Source organism: Periophthalmus magnuspinnatus, chromosome 22 (assembly GCF_009829125.3).
Source record: "Periophthalmus magnuspinnatus isolate fPerMag1 chromosome 22, fPerMag1.2.pri, whole genome shotgun sequence".
In the NCBI taxonomy this organism is placed as follows: domain Eukaryota; kingdom Metazoa; phylum Chordata; class Actinopteri; order Gobiiformes; family Gobiidae; genus Periophthalmus; species Periophthalmus magnuspinnatus.
Genome location: NC_047147.1, coordinates 4,936,202 through 4,962,288, shown reverse-complemented (window position 1 = coordinate 4,962,288; position 26,087 = coordinate 4,936,202). Strand labels below are relative to the sequence as shown.

The following is a 26,087-nucleotide window of genomic DNA, read 5'->3' as shown; positions in this document are numbered from 1 at the left end:
TGGGAACCCGGAGCGGACTCGTTCATCACCCTGGCTGAAGTCACTGAGGTGGTTGGCGAGCTCCTCGGTGGCAAGGCTCCAGGGGTGGAAAAGATCTGTCCTAAGTACCTCAAGTCTCTGGATGTTGTAGGGCTTCTTAGACATGTCTCTGAAACATGTCTCTTGTCTGGCATGAGAACACCTTGGGGTCCCACCAGAGGAGCTGGAGGACGTGTCTGGGGTGAGGGGAGTCACCCTAGTTCTGTCCTGTTTTAGTCCTGGTTTAGTCCTGGTTTAGACCTGGTTTAGTTCTGGTTTAGCCCTGGTTTAGTCCTAGTTCTGTCCTGTTTTAGTCCTGGTTTAGACCTGGTTTATTCCTGGTTTAGTCCTGGTTTAGTCCTGGTTTAGTCCTGGTTTAGACCTGGTTCTACACACAGACATTATATCAGTAGAAACTTTTTCTGTGGACAAAACACATTCAGAAGTTACGATATTTAGTCCCAATAATTCAAAGTGAAAACATAACAGAGTGAATAAAAAACTTTATTTGTCTCATTGCACTAGTCGCTGTACAAACCCCTCAGAAATCACTGGAATGCATGTTGTTGTTTCAGCAGCCAAAGAGAGAGGCAGTCCACAGTAATGCAAAGATTTCAACTGTTGAATTGACCGTGGCTTGAAAATACTATGAGTGTCTGCAGTTCCTGGTTTAAAGATTGCACAAAACTTCAACAGATCCTAAAGACGTTGAGTTGTTTTTGATACTTACAAACATTAAAAAAGATAAACATACATAAAATCTGTTTACAATACAAAAAAAAACAAATAAAATAAAAAAGTCTCAATATTTTCAATAAAACAATGTGACAAGAAGAAATGCAGCACTTTAAAGAAACATGCAGAGTTTGAAAGAGCCTGAAGGGGACAGTATTGGTCTGACAGAAACACATAAGGCTGTCGTTAATTCTAAAATGATATGTAAATTCAACTGCGATAATCAAATAAAAACACCACTGACTTGGCTATATTCAAACTGGACACTTAAAGCTACAGTGTGTAACTTTCTGGAGGTGGCACGGCACGTCGTCTGTGTGTTTCCATGGAAATAGAAAGTAAAAAAAAAAAATCATACTTTGGAATATTCTCCATGGAGATTGATATGTTTCATGCCACACTGTCAAAGATTAATGCCAAAGGAGCAACATTTCCATGGAAACAAGCAGGAGGAGACAAAGAAAGTCAGGTTTGTGGAGATGCAAGCCTGCTCACGTAAAGACACGTTTGTTTCAGTGCGATAAATACAACCAAATTGAGAAATAAAACAAAAAACAAACAAGAAACATGCATTTATTTAGTCTATTCTTTGTTTTACTGCCCAGTCGGTCTAAATGTAAAGAAAATGTTGTGTAAATCTTCAACATTTCTGACGATAAATCAGTTTGAAGCTTGATGGCAACACATGACTATGAACTTCTATTGTTTCATTTCACACCAGACGAACATAAGCTGCAGTTTTGAAGAGGCTGTGATCCAGTCGTCAAGTCCACACAATGATCCTTTTTGTCCATGAAGAATAACTCTGGTCTGGGTCAAAAGACTCTGAGAGCACCATTGTAAACTTCAAACGTCTTGTCAGGAATATTGACTGAAAATCCTACAAAGAAAACACTGTTGCAGATGTTTGATTCTCATGTGTGTTAACAGACAGTCTCTGAGATGTTTCTGAAGACCCTCCGAAAAAGACCCAGGCAAAATGTGAGAAACAAAAGGTAAAAAAAAATCTGGATTTGATTGAAGTTGACGAGAAGAAATGTGTGCAACAATTGTCCAAAATGCATTAAAAAATCAGATAAAAACACCAGACTGGAGCGAGAGTTTGAGTGTTTTCAGGGTTGTGTTTAGCGGTTGCTCCTCATGGCTTCTTTAGCGGCCAGGATGAGTGGAGTGAGACTGGACAGAGGCTTGGCCAGCTTCAGGAATGGATGCTGCAGAGAACATACAGGAAAAAAAACATGAATAAGAACTATGGCTGGATGAGGAAGAACATGCAAACTGCAAACACAAAACCTTAACCCTCTGGCGCATAGTGGTCACTTCAGTGGACAGTTACTAAAACATAGCTTTCTCTTTAATGCATTGGTTTATGTGGTGGAACTAGATATGAGTGTCTAGAGTGCTCTCTGCTGCCACACTCCATTGAGGTCAATTTAGTGGTCAGTCAGTGTAACTGCAAGTAAATTTCCTCTGAATGGTTTTCTTATTCAGACCTAAACATTGCATCTATACAGTGTTGAAAATGTTTGAAATGTGTTTGTATATTTACAATAGAACACAAGTTAATTCATTTTTACAGGCAGTTCACAATGTTGTTTCATGTCCTGAGAAGAATAAAAACACTTCAGAAAAACATCTTGACTGAGGCTTTCATAATTCATGCATCAGAGGGTTAAAGTGAGAGCGTGAAAGCTGCTGTGGAAGAAAGCCAAAGGTACAACAGTAAGGACGCACGTGTTTTCTGTTTCTCAGTGCTATAAACACATCCACAATGAAGAAAACATGCTTTTATTTGAGTCTAGTTTTTACAGTATATCAAAAAAAGCCTTGTTCTTCATGTCACGCCAGTTCCTGTACCTGCAGTAGTTCTCGCCCGGACCCTCGCTTGTCCACGTCCATCTCCAGGCAGCGGGACAGGAACGATCTGAACACAGGAGACAGCTTCTCTGGACTCTGGAGCTCGGGGGTCCCATTGGTGGCAATAAGATACAATGCCTAAGAAGAGGGTGAGATGACAGTGTAAATATACAATTAAGCTCTAGTTTTGAACACAAGCTGGTCCATAAAATTTCCATAGATAATATTGAATAATGAGTAAAACAGGATTTAAAAGATGTGGAGCTGCAGTTTTCAACATCACCACCAGATGTCACCAAATGACCACACTCTAATAAAGTCTATTTCAAACTCTGACTTACTCTGAGGGGGTTTTCGTTGAGATACGGGGGCTCTCCTTCCACCATCTCTATGGCCATGATCCCCAGAGACCAGATGTCCACTTTGGGTCCGTAGGCTTTTCTGGTGACCACTTCAGGGGCCATCCAGTACGGCGTGCCCACCATCGTGCTGCGTTTGCTCTGCTCTGGAGTGATCTGAGCGCAGAAGCCAAAATCAGCTGCAAAGAGAAAAATATTGGTCATATATTAGTAATAAAATAGAAATCATTATTATTTATTAGACAAGTAGTTTTAGAATTCACATTTGTCCTGGTTTTGTTTTGGTTTGAGCCCAGTCTAGTTCGAATGTGGTCTTAGTTTGGTCCTGTTTTGGTCCTGTTTTGGTCATGGTTTAGTCAAGGTTTAGCTCCAGGTTTAGTCCCAGTTCTGATGTGGTGCGTGAATGTGTTTTTTTTAAAGAAACATGTAGATTTTTTGTTGGCTTTTAACACTTTTAAACACATTCAGTCGTTTCAATTGTTCAAATAATGAGTAGAACATCTGAGATAACTTCACAAAACGAAATAAAAATATTGAAAAATGTGCTTTTAAAACTAAATGGTGCTAGTATTTTAAGGGAAACGAGCAATATAACATAATAAAACCACGTTGTGTTGTTTTTACATAAGCTGATGTTATTATCTTACTCAGTTTGACAGATCCATCCATTCCTAGCAGCACATTGTCACTCTTGATGTCTCTGTGGATGACTTGGTTTGCATGAAGAAACTCTAGAGCTTGCAGGACCTACAGAAAACCAGCGAAGGTTTGAAACGTTTAAACTTTTTACCAAGCAATTCAAATAAAAACAAAACTATTTACTCACCTCTCGACAAACTGCTGCTATCTGTGCCTCGTCCATACAGGTTTCAGTCACGACGTCAGTGAGCGATCCTCCGGCCAAATACTCCATCACCACAAAGAGCTCGTCTCCTACAAGGAAACTAAAAATACACAAAAATATACTTAATGCAACTTACTGTTACAGATGCTCTATATTTTGTTGTTTCATTAAAGTCTAAAAGTGATGATTGATGGTGATATTTTGTGATGAAATGCTACAAATGCTACAAATCCACTGTGAAGCAGCTTTAGGTACTTTTTATTATCTCTTTATTGCACATTTTCTCATTTATATTGATTTTGGGCCATGTCATCATATAGAATAATGGGAGTGGTGGACATTATATTAATTCATGTATTTATTTACTTGCTTCTCTTAATGTTATACTGTAGATGTGCCCCCTAACTCACAAAGCAGGTTGAACTAACACTGAGTTTATATCCTGACTCAGAGTTATCCCACTCAGACAGGGACAACTCAGAGTTTCCTGTTTCAGAAAATAGGTTTAGAGCAGAGTTACACCACGCAGTTCACTTTGAGTTTAGCAGAGGACAGAAACTGTGATTAATTGATCCCAGAAAAGAGGATTCACCACAGCAGCGGTAAACCAGAGGAGGCGTCCATCTTAGGGAGGGACAGGAGGTCATGTGACTGGTGACAGGTTCAGTGCAGGTTTATATTTAAATGAGCTGTTAAGTACGGTAATACTTTGATGAATGGTTGGTGTGATGCCCTGTACTTTTGTAGCTAATTAAATACTATTTTTAAACACTAATTAAATACTATTTTTAAACACATGTTACACTTAAAGGTCTGATATATTTGAGCATTTGGAGTGTAGTAACATAAACTGTACTACTTTACACAACATTAAATGCATTTATTAAATTAGGGCAACAATTAACTAAATGTATAGATCTAGTTGCTTGACATTAATTTTATAAATGTGACCAAACCAATTAAAAAAGTTTTCATAAGCAGTGAGTTGGTTATTATAAAATTATACATTACAAATTGAAACAAAATGTATAAAAGTGGAAAATTATTTCACTTAATAAAGTTACATATGCATCATCAGAATAAAGTTTAACTGTTCTACTTCTGTGAATGAGGAAGTAAACTGTCCGATCAGAGCTGTCCTTCTGAAGCAGACTGATTAAACTCAGGGTTAGAGGAATAAAACCTGCTCTGGACCAGGTTAAGTTTGCAGAGTGAGTTACTCTGGTGACTGACTTTGGGTTTAGTCTCTCTGTGAAACTGAAACTCTGGGTTGACCTCTTTTCTGGGTTAACAAACTCTGAGTTCATACGTACAAAACCACATTTATAATCAGAACTGTTTAAAAATACAGCATTGTGCGTCTCACCTGTCTAAGAAGTTCTAATCAGAGCTCTCCTTCAGGACAGACTCTGATTAAACTCAGGGCTAGAGGACTAAAAACATGATCCCCCAAACAAGATCCTCCAAACATGATCCTCCAAACATGATCCTCCAAACATGATCCTCCAAACATGATCCTTCTAACATGATCCTGCTAACCTGATCCTCCTAACATGATCCTTCTAACATGATCCTCCAAACATGATCCTGCTAACCTGATCCTCCAAACATGATCCTCCAAACATGATCCTTCTAACATGATCCTCCAAACCTGATCCTCCAAACATGATCCTCCAAACATGATCCTTCTAACATGATCCTTCTAACATAATCCTCCAAACATGATCCTTCTAACATGATCCTCCAAACACAATCTTCCTAACATGATCCTGATAACATACTGTAACATGATCCCCTTAACATACAAAATCACATTAATAGTCAGAACTGCATTTGTTTAGAAATACAGCATTGTGCGTCTCACCTGTCTAAGAAGTTTACAATATTGGGATTCTTCATCTCCTTCATCACCAAAATCTCATTGATAATTAATTCTTTCTTTGGTTGCTTCTGTAAGTTGATTTGTTTGATTGCCACCTGTGAAACAACAACAACATGTCAATTCAAGCACTTTAGCATGTTTAAGCTAGTATACAATAACAGATTTACCTCTTGTCCAGTAGCAACATCTATAGCTGTGTAAACTGTGCCAGATGCCCTGGAAGAACATAATACAACACCGACACTATCAATTATCCAGACTTTGAGCTGTCACAAAAATAGTACAAAGGCTTTTGGATGGATTAAAGCTGCACTGTGTAACTTTTCTGGTGGAGGGTCTGCGTCCTGCTTGTTTCCATGGACACAGAATGCATTACAGGTGTTTTTATGGCTCAAAAAATGGTTTGAAAACCTGTATTCTCCACAGATGCAACTTGTAAACTTGTAGATGTAGCTCCAACTTGGCGTGGAGGAGTCACCTTCTAGTCGCCATGGAGATAGATAAGTTTAATGCTATACTGCAAGACATTCCAAGCAATATATCTCCATGTAGACAAGCAGGCGGCAGATCCTCAACCAGAAAAGTTACAAATTGTGCTTTTAAACAATACTTTTAATTAGTTTTTGTCATCAAACTAAACTGAAATGTTACTTACCCCTGTCCAATCTTTTCATATCTAGTGTATTTCTTCTTAGGATCTCCAATACTGACAATTGTCCCTAAGAAAAACAAACATAGTGAGTTTCTATTTCTTCTTCTTTGTTTTTAAATTATTAAGTCCTCAAAGTTTCCACATACGTAGTTTCTCCATGATCTCCTCGTCCGTCATCTTCCCTCCCTTGTTTTTCTTTTTGTCGGCAGCTTTTGATGCTGCGTCGTTGTCTGGAGCCGGGATGGGGTCTATCACGGACCTCGTGTACATCTACAAAACATTGGCACATTGTAAGGAAGTAATTGAATGAAATAATGCAGGGTAGTATGTCAAATATGTAATATATATGAAGTACAGGGTATTAGGGAACATGGGACGTTTTAATATTAGACTAAAATAACAGATGAAATTTTAAATGTCCATGTTTACAGTTTTATTTATTAATTCATGCCTCTAGACTTAAACTGGTTCTTGCTTGAATGAAAAGGTCAGTTGCACTTAAAGGTCCCATATTGCACTATTTTCTGATGTGTTATAATGTTATTTCCTCATGAAAAACGTAACTGGAGTTGTGTTGTTTCATTCCACCACATTTTTAGGCCGAGTTCTTCTCTCAAACGGAAAATACTCGGTTCCACCTTGTGATGTCATGTGATAATACAGAAAGTCCTTTTAAACTCCACACACCTTCACTAGAATCATGTGTAGGACTTCAGCCCAAACACCACTGAACTAAAGATAAAACGAGCTGCCACTACCACATCATGACATCACAGACTAATAATAAAGTGTTACTCAAACATGTGCGAAAGAAACAAAACACAACTCCAGGTCTGTTTTTGAGGAGGAAATAACATAATATCATGGTTTAAAGCTCACAAGAGTCTATTTTGCGTAATATAGGACCTTTAAGATAATTTAAAGTGTATTTTATGGTACGTTGAGGAATCAATAACACACTATAACACCAGAGATGACCCTCCTGTGCCCTGATCCTGTTCTGTGGACCTGGACTCTCCCTTCCCTCTCCTGGCTGGATGTCCCAGTGCCTGGCTGGTTCCTGTCCTGCCGTGGTTGGGCCCCTCTCTGTCCCTTAGTTAAGTAGCTCTGGCCCTACAGACTTGAACTCTATTTGCAAAAGGACGAGCATTAGTCCTGGACACATCTGCAGCTGTCTGTCCTGGCAGTGGATCTCTGCTTCACTTTTTCCCACTGGGTTTTCTTTTTGAGTTTTTCTTTGCTGAGAAGGAGGGTCTAAGGACAGGGAATGTTCTGGGACAGTTCTCCATTTGCTTGTTTTCTGTTCATTAATTTGCTTGTCTGTTTCTGTTTCACTATTGATTCTCTAACTTTCTGTTGGTTAAATAAATTCTCATGTTCAGCCCTAAGAGGCGACGCCGTTGTGATTCTGGGCTATAACTACAAGTGCAAAGAAAAGACAAGAACAAGAGAAAAAGGTGTTTGTAGCTCTCTGTTTGATACTCACAGATTTTGTGTGTTCTGGTCTCGGAGCCACGACCGGAGGAGGAGTGTCATCGTCATCGTCATCGTCTCCGTCTTTAACTCCTGTTTTACCGCCGCCCTGTTTCCCAGGCTAAAATAAAGTGTTATTTATTACGGTAATTCAATCAGCATGAGCGAGTTTATGTAGAGACACTAAGAGTCAAGTAACAGAGAATGTCATCAAGAATAAAGTGCAGCTGTTTACATTTCCTCAATTTACCTTTTTTAACTTAAAAAGCAGAGGTGGAACATAATGAAGTAAATGTAGTAAAGTCCTGTACTTAAATAAAAGTTTTACATTTTACAGTGGATACTTTTTACTTTACTTCAGTACATTTGAGAGCAGTATCTGTACTTTCTACTCCACTACATTTTTTAACTGGACTAAAAAGTAATAGTATTTCTTATGATTGTCTGAGACCTGCTCAAAAGTCATAGTTCATAGTTTGAGCAAAGAAAAATATCCAAATAAAAAAAAAAATCAATTGTTTCTGTTGAACAAAATTCAGCACGAATCTTTATCAAATCTTCTACATTTGAAGCTTTGTTTATTCTCAAAATCTGCACGAAATACTTTTACTTTTTACTCTACATTTTTAAATGGATACATAAATACTTTTACTTAAGTAACAAAATGGAATAATGGAGTACTTCTTCCACCACAGTCAAAAAGTGATTAATAGTTAAAGTTCCAACTTCAGTGTGCACACAGGTAAATGTCATTATAGGAACAGAACTAGTGAGAATGCAATACAGAATATTGCTCATGATTTTTTATTTAAATTTTTGGAATTTGACCAAATGCCAAATAAAGACTTGTTGCTCAATTCACGTCTGAGGAACTGAACTTCAATGGCCCATATTACACAATTCTCTGGTCTGTTCTAATGTCGTTTCCTCATCACAAACAGACCTGGAGTTGTGTTTTGTTTCATTCATACATGTTTTGTTTTTTTTGTAACTTATATTTTATTATTTTCAAAGATATAACAATAGAACAGTCAACATTCGGTCAGCTGTCATTTTAAATACAAAAACCATTTATCCCAGTTTTCTTCATATTTTTCCTTTTGTAACCTTAAAATATATGTGAGTCTCTCCATAGCGTGAATTTCTTCCACAATGTCCCTCCAGTTGTCAAGCGTAGGGGGGTCTTCCTTGTGCCATTTGCGTGTAATGGCTTTTTTTAATGCTGCCAGTAATATCTTGATTAAGTAGTAGTCCTTTTTTGGGATATGCGCGTCAGTAGTCCGCCCAAAATACATCATTATGCATGTCCATAATAGTGTGTAGCCCAATATTTTCTCCATTTCTTTGCCCAAAGTTTTCATTCACACATGTTTAACGCAAAAACTCTGCATGTTTAGGCTGAGTTCTTCTCTCAAACTGAAAACACTCTGTTCCACCTTGTGATGTCATCATGTGGTAATACAGGAAGTGCTCCACAGTGTTTTTAAACTCCCTTCACTAGAATCATTTGGATAATTTCAGCCCTGGAATTGCCAATTTCCAGCTGGTAACTTGAAATCTACCACTTCATGGCATCACAAGGTGGAACAGAACATTTTGGGCTTTGGAGATGTTACAGACTATGTGAATGAAATGATGCTTTTATTTTTATCATTAATGAATTGTGTGTTATATTGTGTTACAGACTAACCAGGTGTGATTGGGAAACTGCAAGTCTGTTTAATCAAGTCATAAAGTGATTAAACTGAGTGAAAAGTTGAATAGTCAATAGATGAGTAACCTAAGATAACAGAAAGGCCGTGTGAATGTGGGGAGGGGTCTGGGATGTTGTTCTACTGACAGATAAGGAAAATGTTGGTATGTCAAACTGTTAATAAAAAGCCTGAGGAAGACACGGTGGAGAAGGCAGAGCAGACTTCATGGAATCACGTCCATGCGGTTTTCTTCTGTGCTCCTTCCCTCTGATCCCCTCTGATCAGAGTAAATAAGTCTAAACCTGTTTTGAGTCTTTATTGGTAAAACAGCGCGTCGAGAACAGAGTTTTCTTGAGAGACTAATAATAAACGATTACTTAAACATGTGTGAATGAAACAAAACACAACTTTGGGTCTGTTTTTGATGAGTTAACAGCATTATAACATGGCTAAAAACTGACAGGAATCATTTTGTTGTAATATAGGACCTTTAAATTGCATTGATCCACAGTGGACAGTATAGAAAATGGACATAATGAGGAAAAATAATATAAATTATATATTACAGTGTAGCTACTTGTCTGAGATTAAATAGATCTGACTGTGCTTACCGACTGCGAGTCCTTATCTGAAAAACACAAAAAGTAACTGTGTCAGAACCAAAGAGTGGAGATGCATTTTTTCAGTATAATATGAAATTGTATGTATGTAAACAAATACATCTTAAATTATGAAATGGAGGCAATTTGAAGCAGAAGTGAAGTGGAACATAAAGAGATTTGGATGGAAAAACTAGGGTTAGCCTCGGAATATCCCAAAGTATGAAAGATCAAGGGATTTTTGACAAATTACAATCACTCAGATACATGTAAGTGATATCAGACCAGTTTAAGTCTGTTTACAGCTGTATTTTATTATATTTGTTGTTATTTCATAGAATATCTTGATTTTTTTTAGCTTTCTGAAAAGGTGACCCTATGTTAGTGATTGTGTGTAAACATTTAAAACATCCTTCACCACAAAATAAACTTTTTGTGACTCTAAAATACAACTTTGACACTTTGACGATAGAAAAATATATAGTTTTTTCCTTCCTTTGTCACAAAGAAGCACAACAACAGACATTTCTACCTTAGAAATTCAAAATGGTTCTTATTTTGTTGCTTTTTTTTTTTTTTTTACATGTATTTGCGCAAAACTTGTCATGTGATAGATATTCATTTTATTTATTTATCTTTATTTATACAATGAGAGCACCCAGACTGTCATTTTTATTGTTCTTAGAGTTAAAATATGTCTGCTGCATGCTTCTTTTATTGTCTAAAAATAAGGAACTACATATTAGGATGCTAGGAATGCCTAAAGTATGTGAAGAATAACTGTTTAAAATGAACCAGTTCTGTTTTTCACATTTTTAAACAGTAAAAACCAACTAATGCCCTTTTAAACGATTTGCATTTATAAATAATGCCAGTCCATCATTTCATTTTTCCTCTATCCGCCTCCATTCCGTAATCCCGAACATTTTGATGACCTGGAATTCTAAAGCGTGTGTTTATTCGAACTGACCAGAGGCGGAGAAACTGAGGTACTTCTGCTTTCCACTGGTCGAGTCGTAGAACTTGAGAATATCGAGGACGGCCTGAGGATTTTGTTTTTGCTCCGATTTGCTGATGTTGGAAGTTTGAAGGAGCCGGGCCCACTGCTCTGGCATTCCCTACGCAAACACAGACACGGTGACTCAGAAAGGCAGGCAACCAAAGTGAAAAATGCAGTCTAAAGATCGCTAAAGCTCAGTAAGCCGCAAAAGCCTTGAATAATACAGCCAGTGACCACAGTTTAAGTGAAAGCAGCTTGGTTTGGTTTTCTCTGATGAATTCTCGGTGTCTGTCCAGAGATATAATCGTACTGTGAGTGAAGACTTGTATCAAGATTCACTCATCCAAGCAGTCTTTTCTTAACTATTTCACAACTCTTATTAAAAGGCTAAACTTGTAATTTATATGCACCGGTAATATTTCTTAAGCCTTTACCTGGTTTGACCTCACCATTCCAGCAATACTCACTATTGTCTGATCATGTAATTATAGTTTATCATTGACTGATTAGTAACTATGTGCCAAGTAACTGAACAATGCAAAGTAAGTGACCTTTCAATGAAATGCTATTTAAAACCAATGCACTGTTAATACATTTGTGCACATACAGAGAAATAAACCTCTCACAACAATTATTTTACCAGTGTATCTTCCAATATGTGGCTGGAACGATATATTTTGGCTCAATATTTATCACGTGTGGAGTTTCTTTGCAAAAATACAGAGATTTTTTGACATTTTTTAAAGTAATGAGGTCAGATTTGAGCTGTAGAGAGTAGAAAATATCACTTTAGTAATACTGTTTGTTTAAAGATGGTTTACTGGGATTATCTTACTTTATTCTAATTGCGTCAGTAGATTAAAGTAGTTTCAGTATTATCATTTATCACAATATTTCTCTACAGGCCTCTACACAATGAAAACTGCAGTAGAAATATTGCTACAGCTGAATAGGCCACACATCCATGAATAATGCAGCCAATGACCACAACTGAAGGGAAAGCAGTCTGGTTTGGTCCTGCGTGAATTCTTGGTGTCTGTCCAGAGATACAGATCAAAATCAAAAAGTGGAGACATATTATGAGATGGTATTTCAAAACTCGAAACATTAATGTTGCGATATTTGAGATTTTATCTTGACCTGGATTTAATTCCTTATCAGTTTTATTGTCTGAGGGCAAGACATTTCCTGGTTTCTTTTCTGAATGTATAATTGATTATTGTGGCAGTGATTGGACAGGCAAAAAGCACAGAATGGCTCTTGCGTTTCTGTCAGATTGTCCCAGGGCAGCTAAGGCTACACTATTTATGTATTGAATGAAATCACTTAAAACTTTAAATATCATGCTTTTCAAATGTTTCAAAAGCACCAGTAAAGAAATGCTTTTTATTTTTGTCAATGTTTTGGCGTAAATGTTACACTGTGAGGCTTTAAGTGTGTCAGAGCCCAAATCTGTGCTGTTTAAGACTGATTCACTTTAGATTTTATTATGTTCACTATAAAGAAAAATAAGGTCAGGTCCCTATAAAACCAGACATGGAAGTTAATATTAAACTGCACTAAAATGTATGGAATTTTATACCTGTCTATGGCACAAAAAACAAAACAAAAATACATAGAAATGAAATAAAATTAATGGAATTCATGTTGTAGTAAAGTCGCCTTATTTACCGTGAATTCTCCAGTGACAGAATCAAAGCCCACGTGGATGGTGTGTTCAAAATCTGAAGGAGAGGAGATCTCAGGCCTGTCCTTGTCCCGGTCCTTCTTTCTGGCACCTTTGACACAACACAAACAAATCTATCATTAAAAAGGATTAGAACAGTGGTCTGGTCAATGGGCACGTTTTTATACAGCGTTTTTCCACCTTTAAGTCACTCAAAGTGCTTTACATCAAGGTTAAGCATCTTGCTCAAGGACACAACAACAGTATTCATTTGTGGGAGCTGGACACATAATCATTATAATCACTCACTGAGGAAACTGCATTATTATAAAGAGTACAGTTATAGCAGCATTAGCACTACACCGCTGCAAATACATGTAAATGGAGCAACTCAAGCGCATCCAAAAATCTAAATTGGTTGAATTAAAATGACTGAACGAACTCAAAACTGCGTATGGATGTTGCCGTTTTACCAGTGATGTTTTTAGGTCAGGGGTGTCAAACACATTTTCACCGTGGGCCACATCAGCAAAATGGCTGCCCTCAAAGGACCCGATGTAAAATAAATCTAACTACTTTTTTAACTTGTTAATTAACTGTTTCTGTATTTATTACTTACTCAAGTTACAAATATTACATATGTATTTGCCTAGATGGAAAAATATGTCTGTGTAACTGTGCATCTCCTGATAAAATGACATTTTAAGGCCATCATACCTTTTAATTTACCCTGTCGAGGGCCACATAAAATGATGTGGAGAGCCACATTTGGCCCGTGGGCCTTGAGTTTGACACATATGTTTTAGGCCAAGAGTGGGATTCAAACCAGGAACCTTCATATCAGTGGACAAATACTTTAAAATCTGAGCTAGTGTCACCAAAAATAATTAAATAAAATGATTCAATTACACACATTTTCAGTTTTATTATCTATCACTGTATGTCACACAAGCCCCACCTTTTTCAGACGCAAACATGGAGATGATTTTGTTCCTGGGCTTCTTCTCCTCGGGCACAGAGGGCAGTGGGCGCGAGTTGTGATTGGCTGACTGAGGGTCTTTGGCTCCTCCTTGGCTGCTCATCCTGACAGGGGGGGCGGGGGGCTTGTCCTCACACACTCCACTGTCACACATCTACACACAGCACACCCTGGACACAACCAAAGAAAGAAAAATGTGATAAAAATACAAATGCAAAATACCTTACATGACTGTTAAGGTTTCCTGTTTCTCTGCTGCGTTCAGGCAAAAATCAGGTCCATACGATACAAAACACAAGTTAAAATAGGTTAATTTCAGTGTTTATGTTGGTTAAGGTAAGTGAAGATCATGGTTAAGTAAGTATGAGTCTGCAGGAAATAATAGTGAGTCATTATAATTTCCCTAAAAAGCGTGTAAACCCAACTTATATGAGAGTGCATGTGACTATAAATGGTTAAATCAGGTATAACTCCATTTGTGATTCTTTAGAAAGACTTTGCTGCCTTAAAACTACTGTCAGCCCAGTTAAAATATATTTTAGATTTGCTTATATATCTTAAGCTACAACACAAATACTTATTGGACAATATTAAATCATTAAAATAGCAAATCAAAATCAAATCATCACCCTTTTCTGGTCATTTCTTCTCTATATTTTTCAGCCAATCATAAGCAAGAACCACAAGACTTCCCAGAGATTTTAAAAGATTTGGTGTGAAAAGTTACATTTGAAATAGGTCAACTATCAAGTCAATCAATCAATCAACATTATCTATAATTAGTAATTGTCAAAAATGCAGCAGCACAACCTTAAGTGTAACAGACAGCGACAACAACCTACTTCTGCTTTATTTCAACTTGTACAACCCCTCGCTGAAAACTAGCACGAACTAATGTACATTTACTAACAATATAACAAAACGTAACAGCGTGCTACTGACCCAGATGCCCCGGTTTGTCGATGAGCTGCAGTAAAAGCCATAACAGGAGCAGCGTTTGTGAGCAGGAGTTGAATGGTAAAAGTGACGAGTCAAGTCTCACTCATGGTTTACAAATGAAAGAGGAAGGAAAGAGAGAGAAAGAGAAGTACAGCAGGAGAGTGTGAGCTTTGGAAACTACTGTCACAGACTAATACACCATTCAACCAAAATATAACCTGTTTACGTACTTATGTTTTACCACAAATGTAAATAATCTAAAAATAGAAAGCTAATAATTAATTACGTGTAATTAAACCCAACATTTATGAGGGCATGTGATTATGAATGTTTAAATCAGGTATGTGAGGAGGCCCCGAGGGAAACTCAGGACATGCTGGAGGGACTATGTCTCTCGGGAATGCCTGGGGTCCCACTGGAGGAGCTGGAGGAGGTTTCTGGCGTGAGGGAAGTCTGGGAGTCCCTGCTTAGACTGATGCCCCCGCGACCCGGTTCTGGGTAACCGGAAGAAAATTGATGGATGGATAGTCCTGATTTAGTCCTGGTTTAGTCCTGGTTTAGACCCGATTTAGTCCTAAGTCAGTCCTTGTTTAGTCCTTATTTAGCCCTGGTTTAGTCCTGGTTTAGTCCTGGTTTAGTCCTGGTTTAGTCCTGGTTTAGTCCTGGTTTAGTCCTGGTTTAGTCCTGGTTTAGTTCTAAGTCAGTCCTGGTTTAGCCCTGGCTTAGCCCTGTTTTAGATTTAATTTAGTCCTAGTTCAGTCCTCGTTTAGTCCTGGTTTAGTCCAGGTTTAGTCCTGGTTTAGTCCTGGTTTAGTCATAGTTTAATCCTGGTTTAGTCATAGTTTAATCCTGGTTTAGTCATAGTTTAGACCCAATTTAGTCCTAAATCAGTCCTAGTTTAGACCTGGTTTAGCCCTGGATTAGACCTGATTTTGATATAATTTAGTCCTAGTTTAGTCCTGGTTTAGCCCTTGTTTAGTCATAGTTTAGATCTGGTTTAGACCTGGTTCAGTCCTGGTTCAGTTCTGGTTCAGTTCTGGTTCAGTTCTGGTTCAGTTCTGGTTTAGTCCTGCTTTAAATCTTGGTTTGTCTTGATACATTTTTATTTACTAAGAAATGTAATTTAAACTTTGGTATGAGATTATGAGTGTTATTTCTCTACAAAGACACTCTTCAGATGAACAAACTGCTCTGAATTTGAACAAATTAGCTACTATTCCTTTGCAAAATGATCTACAGTGTATGAATGGCTCTCTGTAAATCCTAATATGGTGAAAACTGAGATTGTAGACATACAAACAGACAATGAGACAGAGTGAGTCTAACCTCAAACCAAAACCACAAACACAGGTCTGAGATGCAGCAGCAGCAGCAGTTTGATCAAAGCTGGTGCTGCTGGTGACATCACACAGGAAGAAGGAAGTACCTCTTACAGTTAGCGTCTGCACAACAAGTTTTTCTCACATGGGTTTATTGAGTATGTGAGAAATGAGTGGGGTGAGCGTTGCATTTGTTTGGTTCCACGCTCCTTACTCCGTTCAGGTCCCAAGAAAGATTCACTGAGATTCATTTTTATATTTTATGTCCAGAGTAAGTGCATTTTTCTAGGGGGAAAGCGAAAACATGTCTGAAAAGTGAAACCGTATACCATTAAACGTATCTAATGTATTTTGCATTTAATTAACGATCGGCGTTTTAGTAATTCTTGGGATCCCAGGTATAATTTTCACTTAATTTTTGTTACTTCTAAATATTATTGTGATATCCTGGTTGAGGACAATAGGGTCTTTTATGGACACACTTCTTCAATACTTTACAAAGATATGAGTGTGTTCACCGGTGAATCCTCGTTTTCAAATAGATGTGACTGACAGGTGGATTAGCCAATCAGGGACACGCACGGGTTGTCCTTATTGGAAAAAATAAATATAAATATATAAAATAATTCCGCAGAATAAATGTGTGAAGCCCTAAAGTCTGTTAATCTGAAGTGAGATTAATTTGATTTTATTTGTAAATCACAGAAAAGAACAAATCTGATTGGATGATCACGTTTGACTGGGCTTGAGACGCGACAGAGGATGTGGGGATACAGAGAGTTATCAGTCAGTAACATAATTCGACAGCACAAATCTCATCATAGAACAGAAAAATAACCAAATATTTCCCACTGGTACAAAAAAAAAAAAAAACTCATGATAAATATTGACACCCAAAAATTACACTGCCTGGTGAAAAAAAAAGTCGCCATGTGGATTTAACTAAGCAAATAGTTAAATTGGGGTTGCTGCAGTTGGTTCGGTCTAGGTTCAGCAGAATGAGGTCAGCTGACACCTGAATATACTGAATGACCAGGTTATTCCATCAGTGGATTTTTTCTTCCCTGATGACACGGGCATATTCCAAAATGACAATGCCAGGATTCATCAGGCTCAAATTGTGACAGAGTGGATCAGGAGCATGAGACGTCATTTTCACACATGGATTGTCCACCACAGAGTCCAGACCTTAACCCCATTCAGAATCTTTGGGATGTGCTGGAGAAGCTTTGTGCAGCGTCAGACTCGACCATCATCAATGCAACATCTTGGTGCAAAATTAATGCAACACCGGATGGAAATAAATCTTGTGATGTTGCAGAAGCTTATCCAAACAGCGAATGTGTGACGGAATCAAAACTAAAGGCGGAACAACCAAATATTAGAGTGTATGACCTTTTTTTGGCCAGACAGTGTAATATTCCATCTGTATTGAACAAAAAGTCGATACAGTATTCATCATGACAGGGCTGTACGTCACACTATAAAACATTTCATTCATTCGTTGTACTCAACCAGCCTTAGACACAGGAACAGCCGTCACAAAGAGTTAGTCATGACATGGAACTAAGTGTCAAAATCATTCAGGTCGATTTAGAGACGCTGCATCAGCCCTCAAAACATCCACAGCAACACAGAGAAGACCTGCAGCTCAGAGACAAACACACTAATCTCTCTGTAGCAACACGTGCAAACTATATCTCCACCTCCACCTTTATTAATCATTCAGTCAATTGTATTTTTATCGTGTTTTCATAGCGGATCAGGTGGAGCCTCATTACTTTATTACAACAGGGCATGGTCGAAATCCAGCAGATTTTCACTTTTCATTGTAACGTGCAAACTAAATCCGGGTAATTACTCTGACTGTTCCAGCAGATGAACGTAGCGTTAGCCTTTAGGTGCAGAAAAAGACCTTTTGCATGCGTTGATCTGTCCACAGCCCGAGGCCACACAAACTGCAGACACGTCAGCGTTTTTCTAGGCCACTGCTAAATCATAACCCTATAATTTGCAAATACATTCACCGCAACTTGTCCTGTTATTAACATAGAGAGAAAAAAAAAAACATATTTCGGTTTCAACAATGGTAACTGAAGCAGAGGTGACCACATGCACTGGAACTGGAACCTAACCGTGCAACGTGAAAGATTCAGTGATTTTGGAACTTAACAATTTTAAAAACAAATAGAAAATGAAAATCAGTGCACCCACATTACTCACCCTATTCTTGCTTCTTCTGTCCAGCGCAGAAGACCCAAACAACAATTTACAACGTTAGGAGCGCTAGGTTTAAGTCCACAATCCTTGGTTTTCGTTTACCTGCTAAGCTTTGATTTCACCCCCTTTCTCTCTCTCTCCCTCTCTCCTTTCCTCTCCTCTTCACTCTTTTGGGGCAGGTCTTAGCAGGCTGCCTCATTCCACATACAACCCTGTGATGGGGCAAGCGTGCATGTCCCGGCAGGTTAAAATTAGACCGGCCCGTTTAAATGTTCATGTTCAAAGTGTGTGTATGGTATAGTAGGAGCGCGTGCAGAAGGGTCAGGCTTAGACAAGTTGAGCCTATGCAGGAATTTGGTAGCTGGAGGGGGCCGCTGGAGTTTTTGGGTGTGGGCAAATGTTCGCACACTCTCGAAAGCTCCTCCCCGTCGCACAATAGGAGTGTCATTGTAAATACAGTTTTATGGCTCTGAGCTACACTTAAGTGAGACGTGGATTTAGAGGAACAGGTGAATAAATAGAAAACACTGCAATGGATGATGATATCGGTGGGTTTCAGATCGCGTCACAATATTCCTGGGGACAATAATATTTACGGTAATACAGGTTAAACATTTGTGAGTTTAGTTTTTGAATATTTCATGGTAAAGCACAATCTTATAAATAGGAAAATCTAACTTGTCTGGGAGTATGACGTCACAATATCACGTTTTAGTTAAGGACAACGTGACTAAACCCCAGTGAAATCCTTTCTTATACTTTCACTATTCACATTGTCTAACGCGCAAACATTCCTCAGTTGTGAATTATCGATTACCTGCATAATCTTTATCGTCATGGCAACGCCCCAAATCAGTAATGCATTCATTTTACATTTATTAATCAGCTAAATCACACGCTACATGGCCTGTCCGAGCGCGTACGCCCATCACGGTAACACGTTTTGAAGTTTGATGTATCGCTGAAGTAAATATAGATGATAAACGATAATATTGAAACTAATTTATGCCACTGATGCAAAAACCAAGAGCAGATTTAAACCACAAAAGCTATTCTTAAGCTACAATATTGTTAAAAATCATGAGCTGCAATAAACACTTAGTCGTTTGTTTGCATCTAGAATGAGACACAAACGTTATTAAATCAACTTTTGGCGGATTAAATCTTATCGTATATCCAAAAAATAAGCAAAAAATTCCCCAGAAAACGTATACAAGATAAATATTCACCCCCAAAAAGTATTGTTCCAGCTTTCATATACAGAACGAGAAGTCGATATAGTGATTATCATGATATCGCTGAAGTTAATATAGACGATAAACGATAATATTGAAACTAATTTATGCCACAGACGCAAAAACCCATGAGCAGATTTACCACAAAACTATTCTAAAGCTACAATATTGTTAAAAAATCAAGAGCTGCAGTAAATAAACAGCAGAATGAAACACTTTAGTCATTAGTTTGCGTCTGGAATGAGACAGAAGTTATTAAATCAACCTTTGGCGGATTAAATCTTTAAAAAATAAGCACAAATTTCCAGAGAAAACGTACACATGATAAATATTGACCCCAAAAATACTGCTCCAGGTTTCACATACTGAATGATAAGTCCATATAGTGATTATAATGTACCACAATCATGACTTGTACAGTAAAGTGTAAGATGGAAGAATCCCCTCATGATCACATCAGGTCTAATTCTGTTGAAGTGAATCCCTGTTGCTCGGAGAAGAGCTCAGACTTTGGAAGAATGCACTGGAATTCTGAATAGTTAAACGGAGCTGGAGTGGAAAGCATCTGTTGTTTAAAAGATGGGGTTTGTCTTCACAGTCTGGAGAGTCACGGTCATGGTACGTCTGTGAGATTCATCGCAATACAAGAGAACTCGCAGTTGCCAGGGATGGAGTTAAAATTGCAAAAGCTGGAGTTTTTAAAAGGACCATAATTTCTTCCAAAAACAAAAAAAAGTGTTATTCTGCATAAAAATACTGCAAACCCTGTAGCTCAGATGTTCTGAAATGTGATTTTTATATTAGTTGGTCAATTTTCTGGGTGTAAAATGTAAACTTTTAAATACTTTTACAACTTTTAAATAAGATTGAATAATTGTGATTGATTAAAACAAGAGGCTGATAGATCTTTGCCATATTGCCCTGCCATATAAAAATGATTACAAACTGCATGAGCTAATATTTTCCCAGTATGTTTCCTCACATCTTGACAAAATAAATACTATACACCACTTTACACACCCCTATCAGTCTCGTGCCATCATAAAGTTTCTGTTCCTCATTTTTCAGTCTGCTGCAGTAAAATCGCCTCTTGTCCCAGTGGTAGTTTGTCATCAAGGGAAACCCGCTTCCTCATCCTGGAACTCCCCGAGCTCCAACAGGTCACAGCACTGTTTCGACCAATCAGAGCGGAGACAACAGAGCCGCCACTGTTTACAGGAAGCGCACAACATGCCTTTTGTGTTCAGCGTCTATAAAAGGAAATTCTAAAGAGGACTTCCTGAAGGAGTGATGATGTAGGTGCACTTAATTTACTCTGTTAAAGTCCACAAACCCGCCCCGTTCATTCAGAGAAACAAGAACTAGTGTAGAAGTCAGAATATGGAAGTAAGTGAGAAATTTTATAGTATTTCAAAATAATTTAATTATCTTAACTGGGACTAAATTAGGACTAGACCAGAATTCAACCTGGACTAGCAAAGGGCAAAACCAGATCAAAGCCAAGACTAAGATCACGACCACGTCAGGATTAAACCGGGACTAAACCAGGACTAAACCAGGACTAAACCAGGACTAAACCAGGACTAAACCAGGACTAAACCAGGACTAAACCAGGACTAAACCAGGACTAAGCAAGGACTAAGCAAGGACTAAACCAGCACTAAACCAGGACTAAATCAAAGCTAAGCCTGAACTAAACCAGGACTAAACCAGAGCTAAACCAGGACTAAACAAGGACTAAGCAAGGACTAAACCAGGACTAAACCAGCACTAAACTAACACTAAACCGGGACTAAATCAGGACTAAACCAGGACTAAATCAAAACTAAGCCTGAACTAAACCAGGACTAAACCAGAGCTAAACCAGAGCTAAACCAGGGCTAAACCAGGACTAAATCAGGGCTAAACTGGGACTAAACTGGGACTAAACCGGGACTGAACCAGGACTGAACCAGGACTAAACCAGGTCTAAACCAGGACTAAACCAGGACTAAATCAGGGCTAAACCAGAGCTAAACCGGAACTAAATCGGAACTAAATCAGGGCTAAACTGGGACTAAACTGGGTCTAAACCAGGACTAAACCAGGTCTAAACCAGGACTAAACTGGGACTAAACCAGGACTAAACCAGGGCTAAATCAGGGCTAAACCAGCACCAAACCAGGACTAAACTATGTGTAAATTAGGATTAAACCAAGTGTGACAGTAGCCTAGGCAACAGACAAAACGTAAGCGAAAAAAATTCAACCTGGAGTAGCATAGGGCAAAACCAAGACTAAGATCCCAATGACACCAGGACTAAACCAGGACTAAGCCAGGACAAAACCAGGACTAAACCAGGACTAAGCCAGGACTAAGCCAGGACTAAGCCAGGACTAAACCAGGACTAAACCAGGACTAAACCAGGACTAAACCAGGACTAAACCAGGACTAAACCAGGACAAGTGTGACTGCAGCCCAGGCAACAGACAAAACAAAATAAAATCATTGAAACATGTGTCTAATTAAAAAGCAACTCAAGTAAGAATGTGTACGTTTACTACAGGGTACAGGTTATATGAATGTCAGCTCATTTAAAGCGCTCATATTACATTATTTTCTGACCTGTTATAATGCTGTTTTCTCATCAAAAACAGACCTGGAGTTGTGTTTTTTTTCATTCACACATGTTCAAACTGAAAACACTCTGTTCCACCTTGTGATCTATTCTTTATTCTATTATTATTTCACCCACAGAAATGCAAATTTTACTGCCCTAACGGTAAAAGGTATCTGTAAATTTGAAAATTACCGCTTCATGACATCACAAGGTGGAACAGAACGTTTTGAGCTTTGGAGATGTTACAGACTAATGATAAAGAGTTACTCAAACATGTGTGAATGAAACAAAACACAACTCCAGGTCTGTTTTTGAGGAGATAACAGCTTAACAACATGGCTTAACACTCACAAAAGTCAAGTTTGTGTAATATAGGACATTTAAAAGTCATATGGAACAAACACATATGAGTGGTGTATACAAAGAGCCACAGTGAGGGCAGTGATTACACGTTTGACAGAGAGGACAGAGTAAACAGACTGCCCTGTGCCCGCCCACTCTCCTCAACACCTTATCCTGTTATTCTACAGCTGCCTCACATCTGAGTCAACATTTTCACCAACCTGGCAACCCCTCTGCTGTCACACAGAGACTAACGGACTGGCCAGACAAATTAACTGCATGTAGACGCAATTAATTCTCAAAATACCACCAGTGAACCTGTCAAGACGATTACATCGACTTATGTTATTGTTTATAAATGCTGCAATATTTTTTCAGGATGAATATTTATTTTTTTTCTAAATTTCATGTAGTATTAGGCTTTTATGATGACATTTGAGATGTCGATGGTCTAATAATTTACTCACATGACACATTATAGACACTAGAACGAACTACTTTAGAGTTTCATTGAACTATTTACATATCGTTGGCCACATTATGTTTAAAATGACTCACTTAGAAAAGAGTTTATCCTGTTTTAAGCTTATTGTGAAAGTGGTACAAACTAATTTCAATATTATCGTTTATCGTGATGTTTTCCGAATCAATATATCACACTTCAAAATGTGTCTAACCAGCAGGAATAATAACATATACATGATATATCAAATAGATACAGGACTTAACACGTCATATAACTACAACAAGTCACCCTTATGTAACAAACAACCCAATGTCATGTCAAATCAGTATTTTATCATTGTTTCTCTTAACCCCTCACCCTTATGTAACCTTGGTATTTTATATTTACTTGGCCTTTATAATTTTATCTATAAAGTTGTGCCTTATTTGAGAAAAGTATATTTTCGCTACTTATTTTGAATTTTATTACCATTTTTGTTGGCTCTTTGTCATAATATTATAATCTGCTGTGTATTGTAATTTACTACTACTGTGTCCACGTCATTTCCCTTATGGATCAATAAAGTTTGATAAAAAGGGCTGGGTGATATGACAACAACATCACTCACTTTTTTCCTCATATTGGTCAATCACAGTTACAGATTTTATTTCATTTAGTCAAATTTGTAAAGAATGGTTTATAATAATAATTCCCTGAACATAAACAAAACAGATTTACAGATTTAGCGGCATTTAACCCAAACAAATAAATCATAAAGTCTCAACTCTTGCCAAAACCACATGCTTTTACTGCCAGATCATTTGGCTGCAGACATCTCCATTAAAAATAACCGAGACAATTAGACATGACAGAATCTCTCTATCTCTTTATAATTGAGACCAGCAGCTACTCAACCACAGTTTTGCATTGCTACTTTTTCATTTGAATCTGAATACATTCCTTGTTCTTATTTGGCAGTGAAGTCCGTATTAACTGCCAAGTATTCACCAACTGTAGTATAACCTGTATTCATTTCTGTGTTTATATTACACAAAATTGACTCTTATAAGACATGTTAGAATGTTGTTACCTCCTCAAAAACATACTTTCATTCACACATGTTTGTGTAATCCTTTTTTATTAGTCTGTCTACATCTCCAAAGCTCAAAATGCTCTGTTCCACCTTGTGATGTCATGTAGTTTTCAAGTTAACAGCTCCTTTTACTTTTAGTTTAGTGGAGTTTGGCAATTCCATGGTTGAAATCTTCCAGTTGATGATTCTAGTGAAGGTGTGTGGAGTTTAAAAACACAGTGGCACAGATCCTGTATTGCCACATGGCATCACTAGGTGGAACAGAGTGTTTTTTTTCAATTTGAGAGAAGAACTCAGTTTAAATATGCAGGGTTTGAGTGTTAAAAATGTATGAATGAAACAACATACATCTCCAGGTATGTCTGTGATGAGGAAACAACATTATAATTACATAAATCCAAGAATAGTTTAAAATAACACGGCAATAACTAACATCCAAGTTCACAAAGGCACCCACTGGCTTTGTAGTGAAGAAGGAGGCATTACAAGTTACTCTCAAACCACAACTGAGACCAAACTGTATTAAACGCCCCATTAAAAAACTCAGAATCAACAGTGCTCAAAGAGTAACTCACCGACTAATAGCTTTTCTTGCTTTTCAAGTAGTTCTTTTCTAGTCACATCTGTTTTATGTTTAAACTCCTTAAGGTGACTTCATCATGACAGCGCTTTGTAGTGGTAAACTATAATTACATGGGCTAAAATTGAAAAGGGGCAAGCCGCAAAGGATGTAGCCTGTGACTTGCATCTAATTTTTGGTATTTCGGTCCTCCCTGTAGACATGACAAGTAAATCCAAAAGTCAATAGAAAAATCAAATGACTAAGAGGTTAATTATTATGTTATATTGGTCATAATCAAATAACCAGGTGTACTCAGCCTATAGTAAGTTGCAGAGAGGGTTGTTAGGTTTATTAGGTTGATAAAACAGCCTATATTGAAACAAACTGCATAATATTACACTAGATTTGACAATAGTAACTGTTATACATTGTAAACTGAGCATACTGAAAAGTCTGACATGTTTTAGAGAGGAAATCATGCTATTTATAATGACCCCATTTTTCTCCACTGATGTTTATTGATTTTACATTACAGAGATGACCCTAAGCTATTTATAGACAAAGGAAAGCAGACAGTTAGACCAAACAAATCCGGATAGTCAAAACCAGACATTAAACAGTGGAAGAATTAGCAAAAATCATAAATAATAAGGAAAACTCACCGGTTAAAAGCAGCAAAGAAAAGCAAGCACCACTCCAGCTCTGCTCCACGCACTTGCAAGATGTTTTCCTTCACACCTGGTTGAAATAAAGCAGATATTTAGCACGGAAAGTATCCTTAAAAGTTATTAACCGGTGCTGGATGCTTCAGCTGCTTGTTCCTCTCGCTCTGTGTCTCAATCAGACTGCTTTGCTCTGGGAGGAATTCGGCTGAAAGCAAAGGAAGCGGAACGCTGTGAAGTCGAAGCAGAAAAGAACGAGCTCGCAGGCTTCCGTAGCGCTCCACACAACCCGCGGGAAAATGTGAAGCTGCTGGTGGTAACTGCTGCACGCGCACAAACTGTTTCTCCCGGAAGAGGGTGCGAAGATTTTCACAGTAAAAGCATTTTGTAATCTAGATCATCAACAATGGAGTATATAAGCACTCGCATGTGGTCTCTAGAGGCTATTTCAGATTTAAAAGAAAGAAAGAAATTGCATATGGTCTTTGTAGTACATTTTACAACAGGCTTGGAAGAGTTAATGTACACACACCCCCCCACACACACACACCACACTCATACACAGGCAAGGTGGGTGAAGTGTCTTGCTTAAGAACACAGCAACATAGCACTGTGCATTCAAAGGGCATCACAAACCCATTCATGTCCGTCCCTAATGTACTCAGACAATAGATCAAGGTGGGTTAAGTGTCCACCTGATGACACAACAATAGTGACAACCACTCTCCTGCTTGAATTACTGCAATAATAAATACAGGAATCCGTATACATAATACAAACGTGCAGTATAAGTCAATAGGGGTAAAACCACATGAATATGGTAGAGAAATAATTGAATACTAATAATAATTGGTCTAGCGCGTGGACTAAAGACACTTTTATTTTGAAATACCAACCGGATGTTGCTTTGGAG

General features: G+C 38.0%; 1 protein-coding gene across 3 annotated transcripts; it reads right to left on the bottom strand.

Annotated features, from left to right (window-relative positions):
- Positions 1-505: 505 nt before the first annotated feature.
- On the bottom strand, positions 506-25,335 carry LOC117390414 (serine/threonine-protein kinase PAK 2-like). Of its 3 annotated transcripts, none has more exons than XM_033988154.2 (15): positions 14,701-14,812; positions 13,738-13,928; positions 12,785-12,891; positions 11,084-11,231; positions 10,126-10,142; positions 7,834-7,941; positions 6,494-6,617; positions 6,351-6,414; positions 5,863-5,911; positions 5,678-5,790; positions 3,796-3,913; positions 3,617-3,716; positions 2,952-3,148; positions 2,611-2,748; positions 506-1,964 (listed from the first exon to the last, which is right to left on the bottom strand). In XM_033988154.2, the coding sequence occupies exons 2-15, from the start codon at positions 13,910-13,912 to the stop codon at positions 1,878-1,880; spliced, it is 1,545 nt and encodes a 514-aa protein (XP_033844045.1). In that variant the 5' UTR covers positions 13,913-13,928; positions 14,701-14,812; the 3' UTR covers positions 506-1,877. The 3 variants fall into 3 exon arrangements, with proteins under 3 accessions (XP_033844045.1, XP_033844043.1, XP_033844044.1); XM_033988152.2 differs by lacking the exon at positions 14,701-14,812 and adding an exon at positions 25,175-25,335 and having other exon boundaries at positions 525-1,964; XM_033988153.2 differs by lacking the exon at positions 14,701-14,812 and adding an exon at positions 18,240-18,363 and having other exon boundaries at positions 525-1,964.
- Between the last annotated feature and the right edge of the window lie 752 nt (positions 25,336-26,087).

What these genes read in the sequence shown, in the direction of transcription:
- LOC117390414 (XM_033988152.2), bottom strand. Translation starts at nt 13,912, where the DNA reads ATGTGTGACAGTGGAGTGTGTGAGGACAAGCCCCCCGCCCCCCCTGTC. An exon ending in GGATGGATCTGTCAAACTGA is followed by an intron (nt 3,149 to 3,616) that starts GTAAGATAATAA and finishes TTCTCTTTGCAG; the next exon opens with CTGATTTTGGCTTCTGCGCT. An exon ending in TCAACGAAAACCCCCTCAGA is followed by an intron (nt 2,749 to 2,951) that starts GTAAGTCAGAGT and finishes CCCTCTTCTTAG; the next exon opens with GCATTGTATCTTATTGCCAC.